Source organism: Xiphophorus maculatus, chromosome 4 (assembly GCF_002775205.1).
Source record: "Xiphophorus maculatus strain JP 163 A chromosome 4, X_maculatus-5.0-male, whole genome shotgun sequence".
Lineage (NCBI taxonomy): Eukaryota > Metazoa > Chordata > Actinopteri > Cyprinodontiformes > Poeciliidae > Xiphophorus > Xiphophorus maculatus.
In genome coordinates this window covers 7,891,510-7,912,010 of record NC_036446.1, presented here as the reverse complement: position 1 = coordinate 7,912,010, position 20,501 = coordinate 7,891,510, and the positions used below count along the sequence as shown (strand labels likewise).

General features: G+C 40.0%; 1 protein-coding gene across 1 annotated transcript in view; it reads left to right on the top strand.

Moving 5' to 3' along the window:
• fto (FTO, alpha-ketoglutarate dependent dioxygenase) overlaps window positions 1-14,728 on the top strand; it is a 143,968-nt gene extending 129,240 nt beyond the window's left edge. Inside the window, exons 9-10 of the mRNA XM_005796113.3 lie at window positions 11,315-11,455; window positions 13,215-14,728. Coding sequence (XP_005796170.2) covers window positions 11,315-11,455; window positions 13,215-13,221 — 148 coding nt within the window. The 3' untranslated portion in view covers window positions 13,222-14,728. The remainder of the gene's footprint in view (window positions 1-11,314; window positions 11,456-13,214) is intronic.
• The last annotated feature ends 5,773 nt before the right edge of the window (window positions 14,729-20,501 follow it).

The window sequence follows — 20,501 nt, the reverse complement described above, 5'->3', positions numbered from 1 at the left end:
TTCCCCTTGTTTCAAGTTCTGTGTCGTTTTTCATGGCAGTGAGCCAAACCTGTTAGTGTTTGTCAAAATGGTTCTGTTTTTAAGTGAGAAAATAGAGGCTGTTACCAAAAGTGTCAGACATAAAGGTGATTCCTTGTCAAAGACTTATGCTGTGTGATTCTGAGGATGTCATTATATTTACCTGTGTCACTGTTGTGCAATAACTTCACATTAGATAGATTAAGATTTAGTAATTGCTAACTGATTTGCGTCTTAGTTAGTAACCTAGAAAACCAATGACATTTAAATATTATTTTCAACTATTTTATTTGCCCTCTGTAGTGAAGGCAGTTTTATTCTTCACATTTTGTTCAATTCAGAGCTACATAATAAGAGAAAAACTTGCAACATGCGCTAATGTTGTCGAAGATTGAGATATTGATATGACTATCACTCCATAAACAAATTAATTTGTATAGGAATTGGATGATTTTTTGTAAAGTACATTGAGAAGACATTTGTTGGGATATAGTGCTATACATAAATTGAATTGAATTTAAAAGTGTTATCATCTTGTTTCAAATTCATAAGTCCCACATAATGAGTAATCTGTCCTGCTATACCAAAAGAATTCTTCCATCTAAACATAGTTTTTTATTATAGAAGGGTTGAGTCTGAACAGTTTACTCTTTGGAATAACTGACAGCTACAAAACTAACAATACAAGATACCCCTAACTTGCACACAAAGTAGTTTTGGTAACTACCAGTACCATTTACCTCCAACATGAACAAAGAGGACAGAGACTAATTGCAGGGACAAATGTTCCAGACTGTGGGGTTTGTAGTTGTCTGGGCCTGGTCCAGGCCCTGTTCATCTCAACCTCTGTTGGCAGTCATATGCACACTACACACACTATGCTCTGATTTAACCAGAGGCAGAGTCCCTGCCAGCCCCCACTCACTCTCATCAAAGATTCATAAAGGCAAGGTTCTCAATGATTTTCTGTCTCTTCCCGTATTCACAGCTTGTTGTCCTCACCCTCCCCGTCTCCTGCCAGTCAGGCAGCGGAAGTCAAGCGGAATTATGGCTGAATTGGCCGCTGGCTCCCACTGTGCAAGTGTGTTTTCATGAAGTGTGTGTATGGGAGTACGCTTTAGGTGAAGATGCACAGGTAGGAGCACATGCACAGCAGGGCAAAGGGACAAATGGGCAGTGACATGTTGATGTTGTACTAAAAATGTTGAATCCCTTGTGAGGATAGCGAAGTCAGACTCCACCTCCTCTTCTCATTGCCTCATGCTCTCCTTCCGCTGTTCTTTGTCTTCCCCCTGAACGCCTGAGCCTCGTGTGTTGTGGCAGCTTCCACTCTGGATCTAAAACTAGCTCAATCAGAGCCCCTGTTACCAGGCCCAGGGCATGCCATCTGTAGCCCTCGGAGTCCTTCCGTTAGTATGGGTGTGTCAATGTGTGTTTGCTGCTATATATCTATTTGTGCGTGTGTCCGTTTGCACCCAAGTTTCAACGCATGGGTGTGTGTTTGTGCATGAACCCAAACCACCGTGCTTCAGCCTGTTAGTCTTGCTGCTTACTGGGCTTAGCCAGATGAGGGCCACTCAGCCCGGATCTAATTCCTTCGGCTCTGGCAGCACTTCACTCCTGGCTCTTTTCGCCTCTCGAGCGTGCATCTGTGACCTTGACTGACATCAGAGGGGGTTAAACTGTGGACTTGGAGATGCAACCAGAGTGATTGAGTTGTAAGCTAGTTTTTGGATCAGAGCTTCCACACAGCCATCTGGGTTTTATGTGGGGCTCAGAAAGAGGTTATCCCTCTGTTACTCCCCACAGCTGACCCGGGATCAGTTGCAACGCCAGAGAATTTAGCAAGAACCATCCTCGCTGGGATAGGTAGGGCAGAGTGGGGATGTTTATGGAGAGGGAAAATCGTTGAGACAGGAAACTAATAAAGAGTTGATCTGTTACCACTTGACTTGTAATCCTCTGTTTTCATTACGCTGAGCACTCCTTTTGGCTTTTGTCGTCTTGTTGTCTTTGTGGCAAACAGACTAAGCCTCTGCAACCAACTTTGACTTTTTTTTTTGACACAGCAAGAAGTGTCAGCTTTCTCACATCAGTATTTTCATAATAAAAGGCAATGAAACATGATTCTCAGGTATAGGGAGTTGAATTTGTTTGATGTTTTGTTTGGCATCAAATCTTGTTAATATCCATAGCTGATAGATTGCACTCAAAACCTAGTCACTAGAAAGAGCTTATATTTTTGCCCCACAAATACATTTCACATATTAAATGAGAATTCATAGTAATTTTTATTTTCTTTTAGTGTACTTTTAATTGTTGTGCTACCTATGCTGCAATGTTTTTTTTATGTTGCTGTTGACTCTTAACCATCTAGCTTTATTTTATTTTTACATCATATTTTTCGCAGGTAATTTATTTCATTCCACACTTTTATGTAAACTGATTTTATTTCCCAGAATGCAGGGGTGCAACAAGATCTCATTGCATGAGACCTTGGGATAGAAAATCACACTTTGAAAGTCCTGACAACCAGAATGTTGTTGCTGTCAGCACATGATATTGTTTGTTAATGTAAAGTATTAGTCAGAGTTCTGGGAAATAGACGTGAATATTTTATTTATGTTTGACTCTTTTGAAACAATAGAGGAATTTGTTCTTGTGTTGACAGAGTTGACTAAAAGCAGGCTTCTCAAGCTGGCCTGTTGATTGCATTCTTTTGGATCCTTGGCATTAAATAAATATTGTGCTAGAGGTAGATTTTTTCAGAATGTTTAAATGTCATAATTTTCTCAAGGATCTAAAGAGTTTGTTACTGTTTTTACTATGTTGATTTAAATGTTAAAAGATTTCTTTAAAAATGATAAACTGGTTCTAAGAACAAGATAAAGAGAACTTGATGTTAGTTTTATAGGCAGACTAGATTTGGCAGTTGGTGAAAAAATATTAATGTCAGCCATTATAAACTTGAGATGTGACAAAGACTTGGGGAGAAAGACTTGAGTATTCACTATACTGAAAAAAAGGAATGGAGCTCTCAGTTAGTTAGCTTGTTACATGTAATTGAATTTAGTTTGTCATACTTACTTTATTTATGTTTTTACATTAGGCTTAAATACTTACTTTGATGTATTGTATCTATAATATTTAAAATAATTACAAATCTTGTCTTGTTCTCATAAGCTTAACATCATGTATTGCCTTGTCTCAGAAAGCTCATTGTATTGCATAATGCCTTACAGCATTGGCATAGGGAGTTGTGCTGTATTCTGCATGACGTGTTGTGTGGTTTGTTTCTGCTTCATTTGACTCAGTAATCTACTTTCTTGGCTGTTTACTCTTGTTCTGTTTTCAGGTTGTTGTTTTTTTAGCTCGACTAAAGTTATTTTTGTTTCTCCACTTCCCTACCTGGTAGGTCTACTGTTTGGATCCGCCATCTACTGTGAATTATTACAATTAAAGTAGCCTTAAAACCACACACCAAGTCAACTGAATAGCCAGGTATTCATTCCATGACTCACTTCATTAGCCTTGTGAATGGTGTTTGGTGCAGTGCCTTAGGGCCTAACCTGACTGCTCTTCCAAACAAATTGCTGGGTGTTCACAACATTTTTTTTTCTTTAGTTTTTTAATGCAGAGGCCCCTTTGATTACACTATTTACTTAATAGGGTGAAAAAAACTTGTGTTCTCGCAGCAGGAGTACCTGGTGATGCAGAAGTTCAAACACCTGGCAGAAAGCCCTACTCTGGCACGAACGCACAGTTCATGCATGAATGCACACACATTCTGTGCTATGCTTGAGTGAATTTGGGACTTTGTCTATTGTTGCTTTTCTGAGGAAGTAAAGCATCAGTAGGATTTTGTCTTGCAGATTAAAGAGAGAAAGTAAAGGTAGTGTTGTTGTTGACTTCTTGCAGATGCAAGCATGTGAACATTTTCTCAAACAGCACCACTCCTTTGTTTGTTGGAAAGATGAAGACCAAAAGAGCTTTAACTGAATCACCAATGCTGCACCTAAAATAATTACAGCTGTGCCTGCTAGGATGGCAATATTTACCTGATTATTTAACAATAACTTTTAAATGGCTATGTTCGTTTTTCTTTATTACCAAGAGGTTTTTGGATGCTCATATTAGACCTTCCGCCTACACCCATCCAATTAATGAGCTCCATAATTTACGACCGCCTCATCGAGAAGGAAGTCATATATTGACAAAGCCTATGATATGATCTCAAGGAGTGTCAGCAATGTATGCTTGTATGCTGTTTAAATAAAATGTCATGTTGATTCAAAGTAGTTTCCTGCTATTGAAGACTGTGCTGTTTGTTCCCCTTCTTTGTTTAAAGGAAAACAGAACCTTTGCTGTATGTCACTCTGTCTTTCTTGTAAAGCAGTTTAATACACACATTTCTGAAACCTGATATATGTTTTGCAACAGTTTAAAGCTTCTGTCTCACAGTTTGCTTTACATAAAGGCTTAAGAACTTAACACCACATTCCCCGCAGCTACAAGGATGACTTGTATCTTGTCCATTTAAGATACAATACACTATAATTAGTTAAGTTAGCTCGACCCCTCTATTGTTGCTTGAAGACAGGTGGGAATTGTGCCGTTGTTAGATCGACCTTATCGTGTGACTGCGGTCAGGTATTGTCCAGTAGCTGGAGTGGGTTGCTATAGCAGCACACCACATCCATCACCAGCGTTATTGCACTGTTCAGATGATGCCCACAAGGCCCAGAGGATCTGAACAACAAGGGAAAGAGAAGGATAAAATATATAAAATATATATTGTTTTACAATATCACTCCCACAATAACTTTTCACAGCAAAGTCATTAAATCAGCATAAAAAAAATAAGAGTTAGTGCTCCCATTGCCACATTAACCATGTTCTTGATGAAGCTTTTTCGCTAACGTAAGATTTGCAGCCTGTGTAATTCTAAGCTGGGAAAAGCTTAATCACTCTCAGGATTGTCACCCTTTTTACCCTTACCATCAAGTCTTCCTATTGCTCCACTTTCTCCCCAGGGTTTTATAAATGAACGTCATTCGGAGAAACCTCAGTGTCTGGTCGGAACAGAGTTTAATTAGTTTTGTCTGTTTACATACAAATGTTTCATTGTGGTATTTTGTCACGTTCGCATGCTGAGTAGAGCCAGGCGCCCCATCGCTGTACAGATATACTATATGAAACTTTCTTTTAAATTGTCTTTCATTTCTTTTTCCTTCTTTTTTAAGCTATGTGTTCTACTTGAATAAATCTTCAGCCAGATTCAGGTAGCTAGAAGGCCTAAAGTCACAATCATTCTCATTCTTACCTAGTCAACCTTGAGCACACACACTCAAACTGTCTCTCTTTCAGCCTTAGGGGTTGATCTGTCTCTCCTCCCCTTGCTGAAAAAGTAAACTGCCAGGAGGACCCTATCTATTTGTCCTTTTCCTACCTTCGTTTTTTATTAGAGCCTGATTGCATTTGAACAATAGTTGTCCTGTCATAAATTTTGCGCCTGTGTTGACATTAGGCCACATTCCATCCAGTACCCTCAGGAGCAGAAAGAGCAGGCCAGGGTGTTTGGTAATTTGTTACGCTGTTAAGCACCTAATAGACGTCCACCTGGTTTTTGAGAGCAGTAGCAGCAGTTTAGGAGCTCCCCTCCTTTGCACTTCCAGGCTGCAAGTGTTTTATTGCCTTCAATTATGAAGGCTGACTTTAGCGTCTACCTGGCCTTTGTGTGTGTGTTTTTTTTCTGTTACATCTGGTTCATCCAGCTCCAGACAGGGCAGAGAGCCAGGCCACATCAAACACTCTCGGTGTAAAACAGGCGAGGACTGGGAAGGTATAACAAAACTTGTATGATTTTGCCGTAGACTCCCTTGTTACCCACAGTCCTGGGTTTGAAGCTAGCTTCACATGCCAATAACGAACCTTATTTGTTTCATGTGGTTTAATGAGCAATATAGACTGCAGCTGGCAAAGGGGAGACCTCACAGAGTCTTAGGAAGAGGCTACCCCACCCACAGGTACCCATACACTCCGACAGAATCATTGTTCCCAGCAGCAGCGCAGTCGTAAGTAGCACGTGGGTGGAGTGGTGGGGGTTTTAAACAAGCCCTCTTACTAATGCCCCTTTTTGCGGTTACCGCAACCATTAATTAAAGGGGAAAAAAAGAGTGCATCAGATGTTGGTTTTATTAGCCAAGGCTCCTTAGAGGGACTCAAAAAGAAAGGAACATATGTCACACATTTGATCATGCCCCCTCCCTTTCTGGTTCCCTCACCATACTTGCCCACCTCACACACAAAATGTACAGTCAGCAGCCGTCTGCAGACACAATAGCATTTGCTTGATCTTAAGGAAACTGTTCAAAGCTGGCCCTGCTCACACTTTAGTTTCTGCTGGCTGGTTCATATTTTCCACTACTTCACATTGAAGCTATATATATGGTAATAAATGATCAAATTTAAATTTAAAGGTTTGTGTGTCAATCTAATGCCTCCAATAATGACAAAAACCGGGGTTCAACATGACTTTTAGAGTTCTGGGTGGCATAAACTGAGATTCAAACCTTAAAAGTACATGGGTTCTGCTCTCTGGATGTTTGTCTTGTATCTTGCACAATACCAAGATTAGTACCTGGATTAGAAGCAATCAACCTGTCTGTCTTTCACCCATTAAAACTGTAACTGCCTAAAATAAAAGGCAGATGTGCTAAATCACTAATTTTGTACACAGCGTTGCATGCATACTAAAAGTACATAGATAATATACTTCTTTCATTCTCATTTTTCCTTGGAGCGTGATTGCATGCCCTAGCTTCAGGGACACGCTGATTTATGAGACACATGCCTGTTTTTTCATGACTTGTTTGATTGCATTCTCAGCTCTCAGGCACTCAGGCTGCCAAAACCATAAAAGTTCACACCTGCGCAAAATTTCTTGCGAGTTAGATGAAACAGGCTGAGCATGAGGAAGCAGGTGATCTAAGGTATTTCACTTCCCTTGATCAGCACAGGCATGTAATACAGATGAAAAAGTGGCAAGGCTGATTGATTGATGTTCAGTATACTTTTGTACAAGTTTTATCTTTTGGGGTGGTTAAGTTCATAGACAGGGAAGGACACATACTTTTGAAATGGTTCTTTGTTCAGTGTTGATATTTCTCTCTGCTGGTGTCCTTTAATGTACTGTGTACAAAATACACCACTCATGTAGCTATAGTTACATATTTAAAGTCTAATATTTCTTTTTTTTAATCTGTTCTGATCTTCATAAAACATACTTTCATTAAAGTTAGGCAAGGGTATAAGTGAGATTCTCACAGTAACATAACCCTGAAAATGTTTCTTGATAGACACACAAAACTCTTAAACAAGCTGTGTAACAATAATTTTTATTCAAACCACAAAAAGTAATGCTTATTTGTTGTTGTTACAAAAGTTAATATATATATTTTTTTATTATTTACAGTTAAAGTTTTCAACACATTTTACCATCATTTTCCATACGCACTGAATCATTGCAGAGTTATATAGGGGCTGGTGCCTAACTACAGTGGTCAATGGATAAGAGTCAGGGCTCCATAACATTAATTTATAGTCAGGAATAGAGAGTTGGACAACACAGGCGAATGTGTCAAGAATCATAAAATCACTCCCTTATATAATTTTTTTTCAGTGAAGTATGTTTAAAAGGAAGAATTTGATTTTACTTAAATATAAGTTGATAAATTGTCAAAGTTGGTGTAAGCCCAAGCTTTTCTTCATTATTTTTTTTCATTTTTTTTACAGATAAACACTTGTGGAAAATTTAATGAACATGAAGAGTGAATGGCTCCTGAGTTTAGTAGACGTTTAATTAAATTCAAATGCATACCAGCTGTACTTTCAAACAAAAAGACACTCCTGTAGTTTCCACCCCATGACTTTCCAATCAGTCAGCTTTCTTTCTTGCAGACAATAGCAATGTTTAGTTGTTACCAGCACTGAGACAAATAAGGGAGTGCTATGGTAAATTTGTAAATCAAACAATGTCGGAACTTAAGTAGCAATGTGACAGAGGAATTAATGGAGGCCATAACACAGATACTGAAAAATATTTCTAAATTATGTATGTTTAAATGCTTTATGTGTAATTTATCACATAAAGCAGGACCATGTATTGCCTGGTTGTTTAGTATACCCCACACTGCAGCCAGGTGCATTTCCACATCCTCCTCCTGGGACAACAAGCGCTGCTCTAACTTTTTTGCCTCAACTTACCTTTTTCTTTCTTTGACTTTTGTAAAAAGCACCACATCATTTTGGCATTTTGTATGATGATGTTCTGAGTCAGGAAGCCCACGCACTGTAGTCCCTTGTGATTACAAAAAACCTTCTGTAGCAATAATGCAATAAGTGTCGTCTCCTATCTACATTCTCTTGGTTGTTTTTCACTTTGCCTGACACAATTGTGCATTTATCAGTGTAATTGCTTGAGTCGGAAGCACTGATGTTGTCTATTAGGCGGATTTCTACCCTGTTAAGAGCGTAGAGCCTTTTAATGTATGACCCTGCTTGAGCGTACTCCTACACAATTACACACCACCCAGAGATTGAAAGTACTGATGATGCTGATGATTGGGCTGGTCAGGACTGTTGTGATCTGATGGCAGGGATGATATTGGACCACCCTTCACTCTTCTGACAAGCCTTTCAGATGGACTCAGAGAGCGAAACAACAAAGTGAAACTGAGGTTAATCATTTTATTTACTCAGTTTTCTCTCCCCCCTTTTCTCCTCTCCTTCCTTTATTCAACCAAGTGATGGAGCTCGGACCATGGAGTGCAGGGGGAGGAAATCGATAGGGAGCGCATTACAGTAAAACGTATTGATTAGGAGACCTGTGAGCAGTGTGTTGGTCGCAGAGATGGTGGAATGATGCAATGCTTAAAGGAATTTATCCTTTGACTTTTACATTAACCTTTTATTGACTGCTTTGCCTGTCCATAATTAACACTCACTTTAGCTAAAGTGGTTAGTTTGAGCGCAAAGGGGCTCGGGCCCTTATTACAGTGAGGGCCGTGGAGCTACTGCCCCAGCCGCAGTTCAAGTGCACTGTGCTGCACGGAGGTACAGGCCTCTGTGGAATAGAGGCGATGGAGTCCTAGATACCTTTCGCATTAGCATACCATTTGAGCAGGGGCCTGCCAGGCTATAAGGTTTCAGGGCAAATTGAAATGAGTGATTGTATTGCCAATCTCTCTTGACCGAGCGCCAGATGGGATAGTTAGGCCCATATCTGTCTGGGGTTAATCCATTGGAACAGCCTGGACTCGCAAACACATTCTCTACCTCCTTTAAAGCCCTCCCTTTCCAACACCACTGAACACACACATGCACGCCTCTTTGTCTTTGACCTTAACTTTAAGGTGGACTGCTCTGCCAGGGGAAAGTCTTTCAGAGGGCCTTGTTTGTACTCTACTATGGCTTACACAGAATATCTTGTGAGAGCCCTGGAGAGCTTAAGGCACCTCGCCCGATATTGACTTTTTGTTTGGTTCCATTTTAGCAGTCAGGGGACGGTACTCGGGAAACAGTGGTAGATTGTGTAAAAGTGTGTGCTGAATTACCTTCACTATATTATCTTTGATAGTCCTCCAGCCGCTATATCTTTTATATCTCTGGTAAACCAGGAGCCTTCTGTTTGCGTACAAATGTTGCAAGATCCCTTGTCAAATAAATGCAGCAGCTCTGTTGAAGGTGGCCAGTCGGGGTTTCACGCTATGTAGCCTTTCATTATGACTCAGGGCAGCAGAAAAAGGCTGTTCTTTCATAGCTCTGCTGCATGAATACTTAATCAGACCAAATCAAAAGCATGGCTTTCTCTGGGCTGTGGTATCCATAAGCTGATGTCAGCAGAATCGCACCGTGTGTATGTGTGTTTGCTGTCTGGGTCAGTTTGCACTAACACACTGCAGAGATCAGTATGCCATCCATGTCTTCATCTTCCCTCTCTGAAGTGGTGCTTCCTTTAATTTGCACCCTAAATAAATGATGAGAACATTTAAACACACGGCTCGTCGCAAAGCCCCAAGGTCGCTTAATCGTATTATTTATGAAGTGATGTGCTACATAATGGTACTTAGTGCATGTTAACAGATGCTATTATCAGGCCCTGATCCAGAACGCCAAAAGATATATTGGACAGTGGATGTTAATGCTGCTCCTCACCACCGTAATGCAGCAGCCGTTTAAAGGGCTAACCGCACCAAAAATGCAGCACTTAGGCTGAGAGCCAGTTGAACATTAAGTGGCTCTGGAGAAAATATATTACAACAAATTGTGGCAGCCCCCGGCTGTCCCCTAACAACTTTAACATCCCCTCATCCCATCCATAACCGACCCCCATATCTTTCTCTTGGTCTCCTTCATGCCCTCCGCTCAGTCAGTGGCCACAAGGTGGTGTTGGTGGTTGGGCGTCTGTGGATTGGGTAAAGAGATATGACAGACGGTGGCATAATGACTGAGTGGGGAATATAGTTGGCCTTGTGGCTCAGGAAGCACACACTACACAGGGAACATACAAAATGCCATATCCAGCCTCTCCCTGTTGCACCTCCAGGTCAGGGGTCACTCTCGTCTGTCAGGAGGAAGAGGGAGGGCAGATTTACAGTGACAGCAGAGAGCACAACAGAGTCACAGCAGTAAATATTTACACAGGTCTGACAAAAGATGTGGCCGAGGTCTGCGGGGGTTCAACATACTGTGGAAATTACAGATGACCTCCAATTATTAATCACACAACAATCATGCTGTTACACGAAGAGGCTGGGTTTCTCACTGCAGCAACAGAGAGTGATGTTCTTATGAAAGCATCCTGCTGTGTGGGGCTCTTTGTGAGTGTGAAATGAACAGGGCATTAATCATGATGCATGATATCATGTCTTATCATCACTTTTATGCTGTCACAGGCATTCATCGCTTGAGAAAATATGTTCTGACATCACTTCTCCTATTTGTCTCAGCTATGTTTGGTTCTGGGAGCTTTCCTGGCTTGAAAGTATGTCAGTATTGCCAAAAACAGTTCAAGACAAGTGCAGAAAATTAAGATGCTTACAGTCTCTTTTATACAAGAGAGACAAAGACAAACTCCTAAGCTGCAAGTCAGATAGAACATTCTCCATTACTGTTGTTGAACGCAGCAGCAGAAAGTCTTCCAAGTCTGTTGCCCTGATGTTTGTTTCTTCCAATTAGTTCTGATGGTAGGGAGGAGTTAATGGCTTTGTGTGTTTGCTGTGTCCTCTCGCCTCAGGTGCCACTCGAGTCTGGCGCAGACGTTACCCCCTGAGGAGGCCCCAGTGGACCGACCCTTCTGGGGTGTGGATGACCCCGGCATGCCTCTGCCCTTTGATCTGGCTGATATCATCAGCAGAGTGGAGTCACTGCTGTGGAGGTGGGCCCAAAATAAATGTACACACTCACCGAATAAGTACATTTTTAATGATGGGCAAAATTGCTTGAGTCATTTTTTATTGCAGTAGCATAGTCTCACACAAAAATTAAGAAACCCAACATTTGAGTGCATTTATTCAGTAGGGAAAAAAATCTCATCTTAAAAAACTATTTTAGTGGCAAGGGATCCATGTAGAAAAAAATCTAAAACATTTGTTTGACTGTAACTGGAGTCGGGTCGGGTCAGTTCTTCTCACACACCTGCAGCCTCCAGTCTTCACCTCCTCCAACACTAACAGATCTTTGTGCTTACTCTGTCTGCCAACTGACCACAACTAGAAAATAAAATAAGTGTATGTGTTGGTGAGTATCCCATTGAGATTTTGAGGGTGTTTTTTAACCTCCCTTACTCTCTTCAAATGTTGGTGATTTAAATATTGGTTCTTATAAAGTCTAGTGGAACCTGAAAGAACCTGATGTCTGTTTAATAAATATACATATCTAAAGTGAAACATAGAGCCATGAAATATTATATAAATGTTTCTAAAAAATCTCAACTTAAAGTTAAATACAAATTGAAATAATTCTGCAGTTACATTCATTTTAGCTGATAATTCTGGACGTCACTAATTGTAACAATCAATAATTTTTTAACATGGTATTTGTCCTAAATTAAGAACTTAAGTTAAAGGTTGTATTTTCTTTTTTTTTTTCATTTTACTAATATGCAACAGCAATAACAGACACACTTATTTCATGGATTTTCACATCAAAACTAGGTTTGCATTACATGTGGCTGCTACCGTACGATTGTAATAATACACCAATTCAGCGTCCATTCACTCAACTGCTTGGCCTGTTTATTTAACACTTTTCTATAAGTTAATAGACCAGCTATTATTCAGTGTTTTACATAAATACATGCACACAGACACGCAATAACTGATGCGATTATTTTTAGAGCAGTTTGTGAACCGTCAATCGTGAACTCGAGACTGAAATGTACATGTGGAGCACACTGTGGGAACAGCTGAAAGGCTTGCTCAAGGCACAAGCAACACAAATGGCTATTTATGGTCATTATTAAGACCCAAAAGGACAATTTAAATAAAAAACAAAAATCAAGTACTAGTCTTAGCAGCACTATTTCACTCTGTGCAGAGATTCCTACAGCCCTAGAAGTTTACACACCTGCTTCAAAATGTGAACAAAAATATGTTTTGTAAGATTCAAAAGTTGGTTGAGTTCATTTTGTGTAAATGGAGCCAGTTCAAAAGTCCTCTACTGTCCTGTTGTCTATTTCATGTTTATCTATTTCTCTTTGTTTTCAAATTACATTACAACCACAAAACAAAAAAAATGCACTCCATTATAGAGGAAAATGATGCATGGCTTTGAAAACATGTTTTTCAAATGAAATCAGAAAAAGTGCAGCATATTTGCATTTGTACCCGACCCCAACTTTAAGACAAACATTTTTAGAACTACCTTTCACTCAACTTACAGTTTTTCTTTGTATCGCTTTGTATCAACTTTGCACAACCTAGTGATTCAATATTTGCAAACTCTTCTTAGATCAAACAAGCTTGAGCTCATTCTACGGTTTTGCAAGAAAATGTGCATCCACTGTTGTTTTAAACTATAACTGAGAGCTTAATAAATTCAATGACTCCATGTTCCCTTTGACATGAATAAATACCAGACAAAATAAGAATATTTTTTATGTTTTCATATTTATTGTTTTGTTTCTGTTCTATTAGGATGTGAAGGACAGATAAAGGAACTAAGGATGAAAGAAATCAACCCACCAGCGTCTCTGAATGGTCCCCACTTCAGTTTGAGGAGACTGACCACTGATGCTACATTTATTGTGATTCCATCATGGTTGGATTCCTTGTGATTGGGGCATCTAGATCCTTCCCTTCTCTTTCACCCACCGCTATCCCTGCCGATATTGGCATTCCGGTCACTCCAACTTGGATTTGTCTGGGAGCAAAAACCAGACCACCACCATATATACAGAGTAGTGCTTCAGTAACATGCTAACAACGCAGAGCTTAGCATTGAGCTACTAGTATCACAACGGTCTAACAAAACATATGTGGAACCTACATTTCAGTGTTGGCATACATTGTGTAACTATTTATTATTTCTGTGTACTCTGTTGCTTAATCTCATGTAATCCAAACATGCTTTTATCAATGGATTGACTCCTCGGTAGTCACAGTACATCCATATATGCTTTCTGCTTGTCTCACAATGTTATGATACAGTATAGATTGGTAAGAAAACTCACTTTGGTCACATGGTATTGCATTCTTCACTTGTGTATAGTGTTATCCCGTTTAATTGTGTTCAGAAGTGGAATGAGCCTGAAGAGACCAAAGAAAGACTACGATAAGAAAGTTCTGAATGTCATCCGGTGGAAAACATGAAGAACGTGTCGTGTTTGTGGTGCAGTGGCGTGCTTGTGCCATTTTGCTTTGCGAATGTAATTTGCGTGCGTGTGTGTGTGTACATTTACCAATGCGACTATCCATGTGATCGGTTGTTGACTTGTGTGTGTGTCTTTTTTTTTTTGTGCACGCTCTCTCCCCCACATGCCCACAAAAAGGGGTGAATGTGTGAATGTGATAGTGTGTGTGAGCCCTGCAGGACGCCTGCTAGTTGTTTGCTCTTGAAGACGAAGAAACGGGGAGCTGCAGAAGAGCCCCTTCTTCCTCTGCTCTGATGAAAGGCAGCTCTGATAGAATGACCCGGAACACAACCGCCGTTTCTCATAATTACAGCTGTTCAGTCGCTTTTAATTACTCTTAAAGCGTGTAGAGCACCACGTTCCCCTGTAATGCTGCGGGCCATCCGAGAGAGCGAGGGAAAGATCCGGAGCTTCTGACAAAATCCACTTTCAGAAAAGCTGCAAAAACGGGTTGAGGAAGAGGGCCGACCTCAAAGTGATTTATCGGCTCAGCTAGTTTTATTTCTCTCTCTATCTAATTCATGACGAAGTAGAGATGCTGTTTGCTATTAAAAATGCAAAATGCACTCCTTTTTTTACTTCTAAGGTTTTTTCCAAGATGTTAATGGTTGCCAAACACTGTTCTTCTTACTTCTTCTCTTTCAGCGCTTTTTGTTGTTTGTTATTGTCGGGGAGATTGTTTTGTAGATCAGCCGCGGTGTTGACTTGTTTGAATCACTCTGTGCTCCCAGCGCCTCAGCTTGTATGTCTGAAGCAGTAGGAATGGCAGTAAATAAAAAAGAAATGTGTTTTATCCAATCGCCTGAGTCCTTCTCATTTTTGAAAGTTGTATTCCTACTCAATACAGCACACAGGTACAAACTGTTCATTACAAAATAAGTGCAGACATAAAAAAAATCATGTTTCCAATCATATTTCCTAACCTAAATCTTTTGAAACCAATACTTGGAGTAGTTAACAAAGGTATGTATTTTTGGTTTTGGTTTTTCTTTGTAGTAAGGAACTAGAGTTGATTAGGGAAAGTAGAAATTGTAGAGATGTGCTGAATCAAAATAATAAGTAAAAAGAATGTGGAAACTAAGCCTGGACGAACATGTCTCAAAAATTTACTCAAGTAAATATGAATACAATATTGTATTTTTATGGAGTTTATATGGTTTTGATTTGTCAGTTTGTTGCTAGTTTTGATTCGTCCGTGTGCTGCTAACATTCTTGTGCAGCACACTGAAAAATAGATTTTTAATCTCAATGAGACATACCTGGTTAAGTAAAGGTTACAGTCACTGTACTTTGTGTTGGTCTATTGTAACAGGAAAAAATCTGTAAAAGTTAAAGGGATGTGAAAACTTAAAAAAAAGTCAATGTTCATCCTTGACTGGAGAATATGCTCTGCTGATTTAATGCGCTACAACTTAAAAAGTGCCAGTATCTTTAATATTGCATCCCTTAACATTTTGCCATACTATATTTTGTTTTTTTGGAGGAACTTCCTGATACCCTGAGTGAGTACTAGAACTTATTTTTCCTTTTTTCCCCTCAACTTAGAGCTTTATTTTTATCAGATAATCTGCTGATTCTTTTCTCTTTGAGAAAAGCTCCTGTGTCAGCAAAAACTTTCCTCCAACTGACTCATGGACAGATGGATTGAACAATGTCTCTCCCAGTAAAAGAAATGACGGCTAATATTCTCAATTGCACTTTAAGACCTCACCGCCCCGCCCTTTACCAGCTGCTGTCCCAGAGGTTGCTTGTGTTAACTATTTCCTGTAGTGGCTGAGTGACTGAGTGATGGATGAGTGTGGAGCATTCTCCCCCCTTAGGGGGCAACTAAAAAAAGGGGCCCCACTTGAAGAGACAATTACACGGCGCTGGTGAGAGCCACAGGTATGCATTGTTCTGACCGGGGTCAGCCGCCATCCAGCCAGCCGAGCCATTCTCAATTAGGCCGACAATAGGGGCAGAGAGAGATAAAATAACCAGGTGTGTGGTGAGGAAAAGGTATCGGTTTAGGGTCAAATCCCAGTCAAATGTTCCAGTGTGTGGCTGTGGCGGTAAGGCTGAATGCAGTTTAGATAAATAAAATCAAGAAATGTGTTTTAACTTACCTGTGATAAATATTTAGACACCACCTGCAGAACTTAGATTTATTATGAAACTTTGGTGAATAAAAATTAGTTTGGGTTAAATAAGGAGCTATTCCAGATCTATAATGTATCAAGAAGCCCTGGTCACATTTTTGGTTCTGGCTCTGTGCAGCAATCAGTGCATGAGCTACACACTCAAAAAAGTATTTTGTATATTCCAAAAATGAAGACACTTGTTAAAAATGTGCATGCTTGAGTTTTTGTAAACTGATCCACATGTGTAATGTATTTGTGTGTGCGATCATTGTGTGTCCAAGCAGTCCTGGCTGGTGTCAGAGGCCCCGGGGCCACAGAAGCAGCAGTAATTGTAGAAGCAGGGAGAAGAGCTGAAGATAGCATCGCAGCTCTGGGGCGGCTGTCAGCAGTGGGACGGGCTGCTCTCATTTGTCACCAACACAGACACACACCACTCAGCACCAACAAAACATTGACTTGATTGAGTACATGTGAAGCAACACAAGCCCTAATGTTTTGCAACTGTTAATTACACTGAAGGTCATAAAAGAGGCAGAGCGAAGAAGTTTCACATCAGCATAAAGGCTGTGCGGCACATAAAGTAACTGCTGTAAATCCAGCTAAAGGTTAAAGATCTGAATCACTTTCTGGGACTGGTGCAATCTTTTCCTATTCATGTGCAATTTAGATTGACTCATAAAAGGTTTGGGTTGTTTATGCAAGGCATTTTGATTCTTTGCTAGATTTCTATTTATTAACTGCCATAAAATTTTAACTACTAAAAACAGAAGACGAAAATACTTTTATAAACCATAATTATGTGCCTTTTTTCCCAAAGTGTTCCATGTGTTCAGTTTTTTTTTTTTACTGCTTTGAGGAAACATGAGCCTGTAAGGTACTTGTTTTATTTACTTGACTTGGTCATTCTGTTGTGTCTGTGTCAAGCGGCTGAATGTCTGTCTTTGTGTTACTGAATTCTGTAAAGCACTTTATGTTGCACATTACTGTACGAAAAGTGCTCTACAAATAAAGTTGGATTAATTAATTGATTTTATCACACAGGAACCCATTTCTTAAAGAAATTTGGATTATTATTTTTGACTCGACTCTTAACAGAGACCTTGGCACTTTTTAAAAAAATTATCATTGTCAAAGGAAGTTTGAAATAAGAAGTATTCACTAAGAATGCATATGGTACTATATACAATTTAAGGACTTTCCCAGTCCACCTGATAACCAGATGTTAGATTTTTTGGGTATTGTGCAAAAGACTCAAGTTGACCATGCTTTCCTTTGATGCCATGCAATGACAGTAAAACATAAAACTATTTGCTTTGTTAGGGCCAAGCATAATTGAATCCTCTGCATCTCATCTAAAATGGAGGGTGTGATCTGGCAAACATTAACAGTATTTAAGTCATGAATGATAGTCTGAAAGTGGATTTTCCTGAAGTGATTGTTTGCTTTGGATCCATATGCAACAATACCTCTAAAAACCAATACATAAACATTCAAATACTCACTGTTGAAACATACCTATTTCTGCTTTTACAGTATTGAAGTTGCAGGATGTATGAACCGCAGCCTATAGACTGATAGAAAACTGATCACCACTGACATGCTTCCTTGCCCCCCATTCATTTAGTATTAGAGTGAGAGGGAATTGACGGTGAAGTCATGTTGGTGATGTTTATGTAGTCAGAAGCCTTGCAGTTAAGCAGCTCTGATGAACACAAGCTATGGCGTGATGAGTGTGTGCACTTATTGCAAAGTGGAGAGGAGGTCTTCAGGGAGAAAGCCCTTTCAGATCAAACAGTAATCTGATCAAATGTAGAGCATGTTTGTGGGTCTTTGCTGTGGCCCTGGCTCTGGTAACCAGCCGCCGCAATATCATCTGTCCTGCAGGACCTCAGTCTCTTTATCTCACCCTCTTTCATTACCAGTCTGGAACGGCTGACCCATTTCTCCCATTCAATCCCCATATTCATTCCACACTCATTGATCTCTGCTGGTTGAATTTTCTACCACTGGAGTTTGTCTGAAAAGATGATCTTTGTAGCAGTTGCAACACTGTGGCTAGTGTAGAAACAGATCCCAGGAGCATGAAAGTTGGGATTCTTTGTATGCTGAACGGTCTGCTCCGCTGTGTTATTTGATCTGATAGCAAAAATCACCTGGGTTGCCTTAGGGAACCAAACCAAAGTCAATGTTACATGTCAGCTAATGTTCAGCTTTTGTTCTTTATTTCAGAATGAAATTAGTTGTACTTTAGCCAACTATAAAGCACAAAAGCAACAAAAAGATAGTTTCTGATTGTGAATTTTCACTTTTACACCATTTCAGTCCACTGAGCGCTGTTTCTCCAAACCGTCGATGAAGCATCCTCACTCACACCTGTCTCTCTCTCTTAACATTGCGAGACCCCTTATTGCTCCGCCATTCATATCAGTGGGATTAAATGGATCGTTTTCCAACGTTAGCAGCTCCTCCGCCGAGTGGTCTTGATGTCAGGGCCAAGCATAATTGAGTCATCTGCATCTCATCTAAAATGGATGAAAGGACTTTCTGATATCGCCAGTCCTCTCCCCATGCAGCAACCCACTAACACACACATACACACCCCTGCAATCCACACTTAGGACGAAAGAGAGAGAGCTTTTTATTCATTTTAGGAAGATAGAACAAAGGCAGCCGGAGGTAAAGGAGCTATAACAACATAACTAGTGGAATTAGAAATCAGAAAATTCATTGATCAAAACTGGTATATTTACTTACATACAGTCCTTGCAAAAGTATTAATAATTTTCCACATTTTGTCACTTTATCTTATTTACTTTTGAGTTGAAGACTCAGGCCAAAGTAGTGCATATGAGGTAGACAGAGAAAGATTGAAAAATGTACAAATATTTCATTAAAAAAACTTTTTGATTTTGTTTTTTAGAGAAAAAAACAAAAAGAAAAATCCTGTATAATTTTCCTACTGCTTGGTAACTTTGCTCTAGTTTGTATGGGCTGATTACATAAAATCCCAATAATATACACAGGCTTATCAGTTGTACAAGCGTAGGAAGAATGTGCAGAAGTTCAAGCAGTATTTATTCTTCTGCAAGGCAATGTACGATGTGTGACTGTACACTGCAATGAATTGGCACTATTTATAAAGCTTTGAGCATTTACACAAGATTTGGGAAGATGCTGTCATTTTTCTCCTGAAAGGACTTTTTTTCTTTTCCAAAGCAGCACAGGATAAAGAGCAGGAGAACAAAGTGACAGCTAATACTTTACAGGTGAAGCATTCCACCTGAAGGCAGCTGGGGACAAAAGTATCAAATTGTCTCCTTTCAACGTTGATGGCAATTAGAGTCATTTATTGTACGAGAATCATCACAGTGATGTATTTTACTTACCGGGAGTTTTTTCTCTTTTTCCCTTTTCAAAATCTCTCTGAGATCCTCCACATAAAACAACAAAAGGATGAGTACAAAGACACAGATGGATCTGTTGATCTGCCTCATTTCAAAAGATGAAGACAAAGCTGAAAATGAAAGAGAGATGTTGTTCAACAAGAAACAGAGAATATAACCAGAAATGAGAGAGAGAAAAAATTGTGTAATAACTACTGTTCCTCATCTTCTATCAGCATTTGAAGTCTTTCTCAGTTGCACCGGACTGCAAAGGCAATCGACCTCATCATTCTCTTCCTACGCTGCCATCATGTTTAATATATCTCCAGGAGACTGTCAGAACAAAATTGTGAATATTAGGTCATTCTTAAGGATTATTTATATATGCAGAATCCAAGAGGCAATGGACAGATATAAGAGGGGAGGAGGGATTGCTTTGAAAATGGGGGTATGGGTGGCAGAAAGGTGTGGTGTGTTCGTCAGGAGTGATGCTCACCTTATCTGCTCCAACCTTGAGGATGAATTGGCAGCCACCACTTTAACACGCACACACACACACACATGCCCGCCCACAAACACGCACCATCTCAGTAGCACACACAATCATATCCCTAACGCTACTGCCCCTTGATTGACAGCTCTTCGAATGAGTGTCTGAGTAGAGTCGGGCTCTGGCCCTCCAAGTAAGTGGGCCGTCAAATTACATCCTGGGGACCGTCTGGCCCTCCACTCCCCTGGCAGAGGAGATCTATTTATTTGTCTGTTTATTTGCTTGGTTTAAATATTTGGTGGGGGAAAATATTGAATTTTTGTCCCCCGGTCAAAGTCCCCCTCATATTTAGTTAATAAAGAGCAGAGGAGGTTGTTTGCCCAGAAAAGTGCAGGATAGGGGACTTTATTTAAGGGAGTCCTCGGAGAGAGCTGGTGACCTTCTTCTGGAGGAGGAGAGGTTTGTGTACACTGAGATGAGATTCTCCCTCCCTCCCTTCACTAGCCTCTATTTTCCAGTCTAGATGTGTGCTTCCTCCCTTCTTCCTCCTTGCTTGCTGTCACTTTCTGTCCATTCTC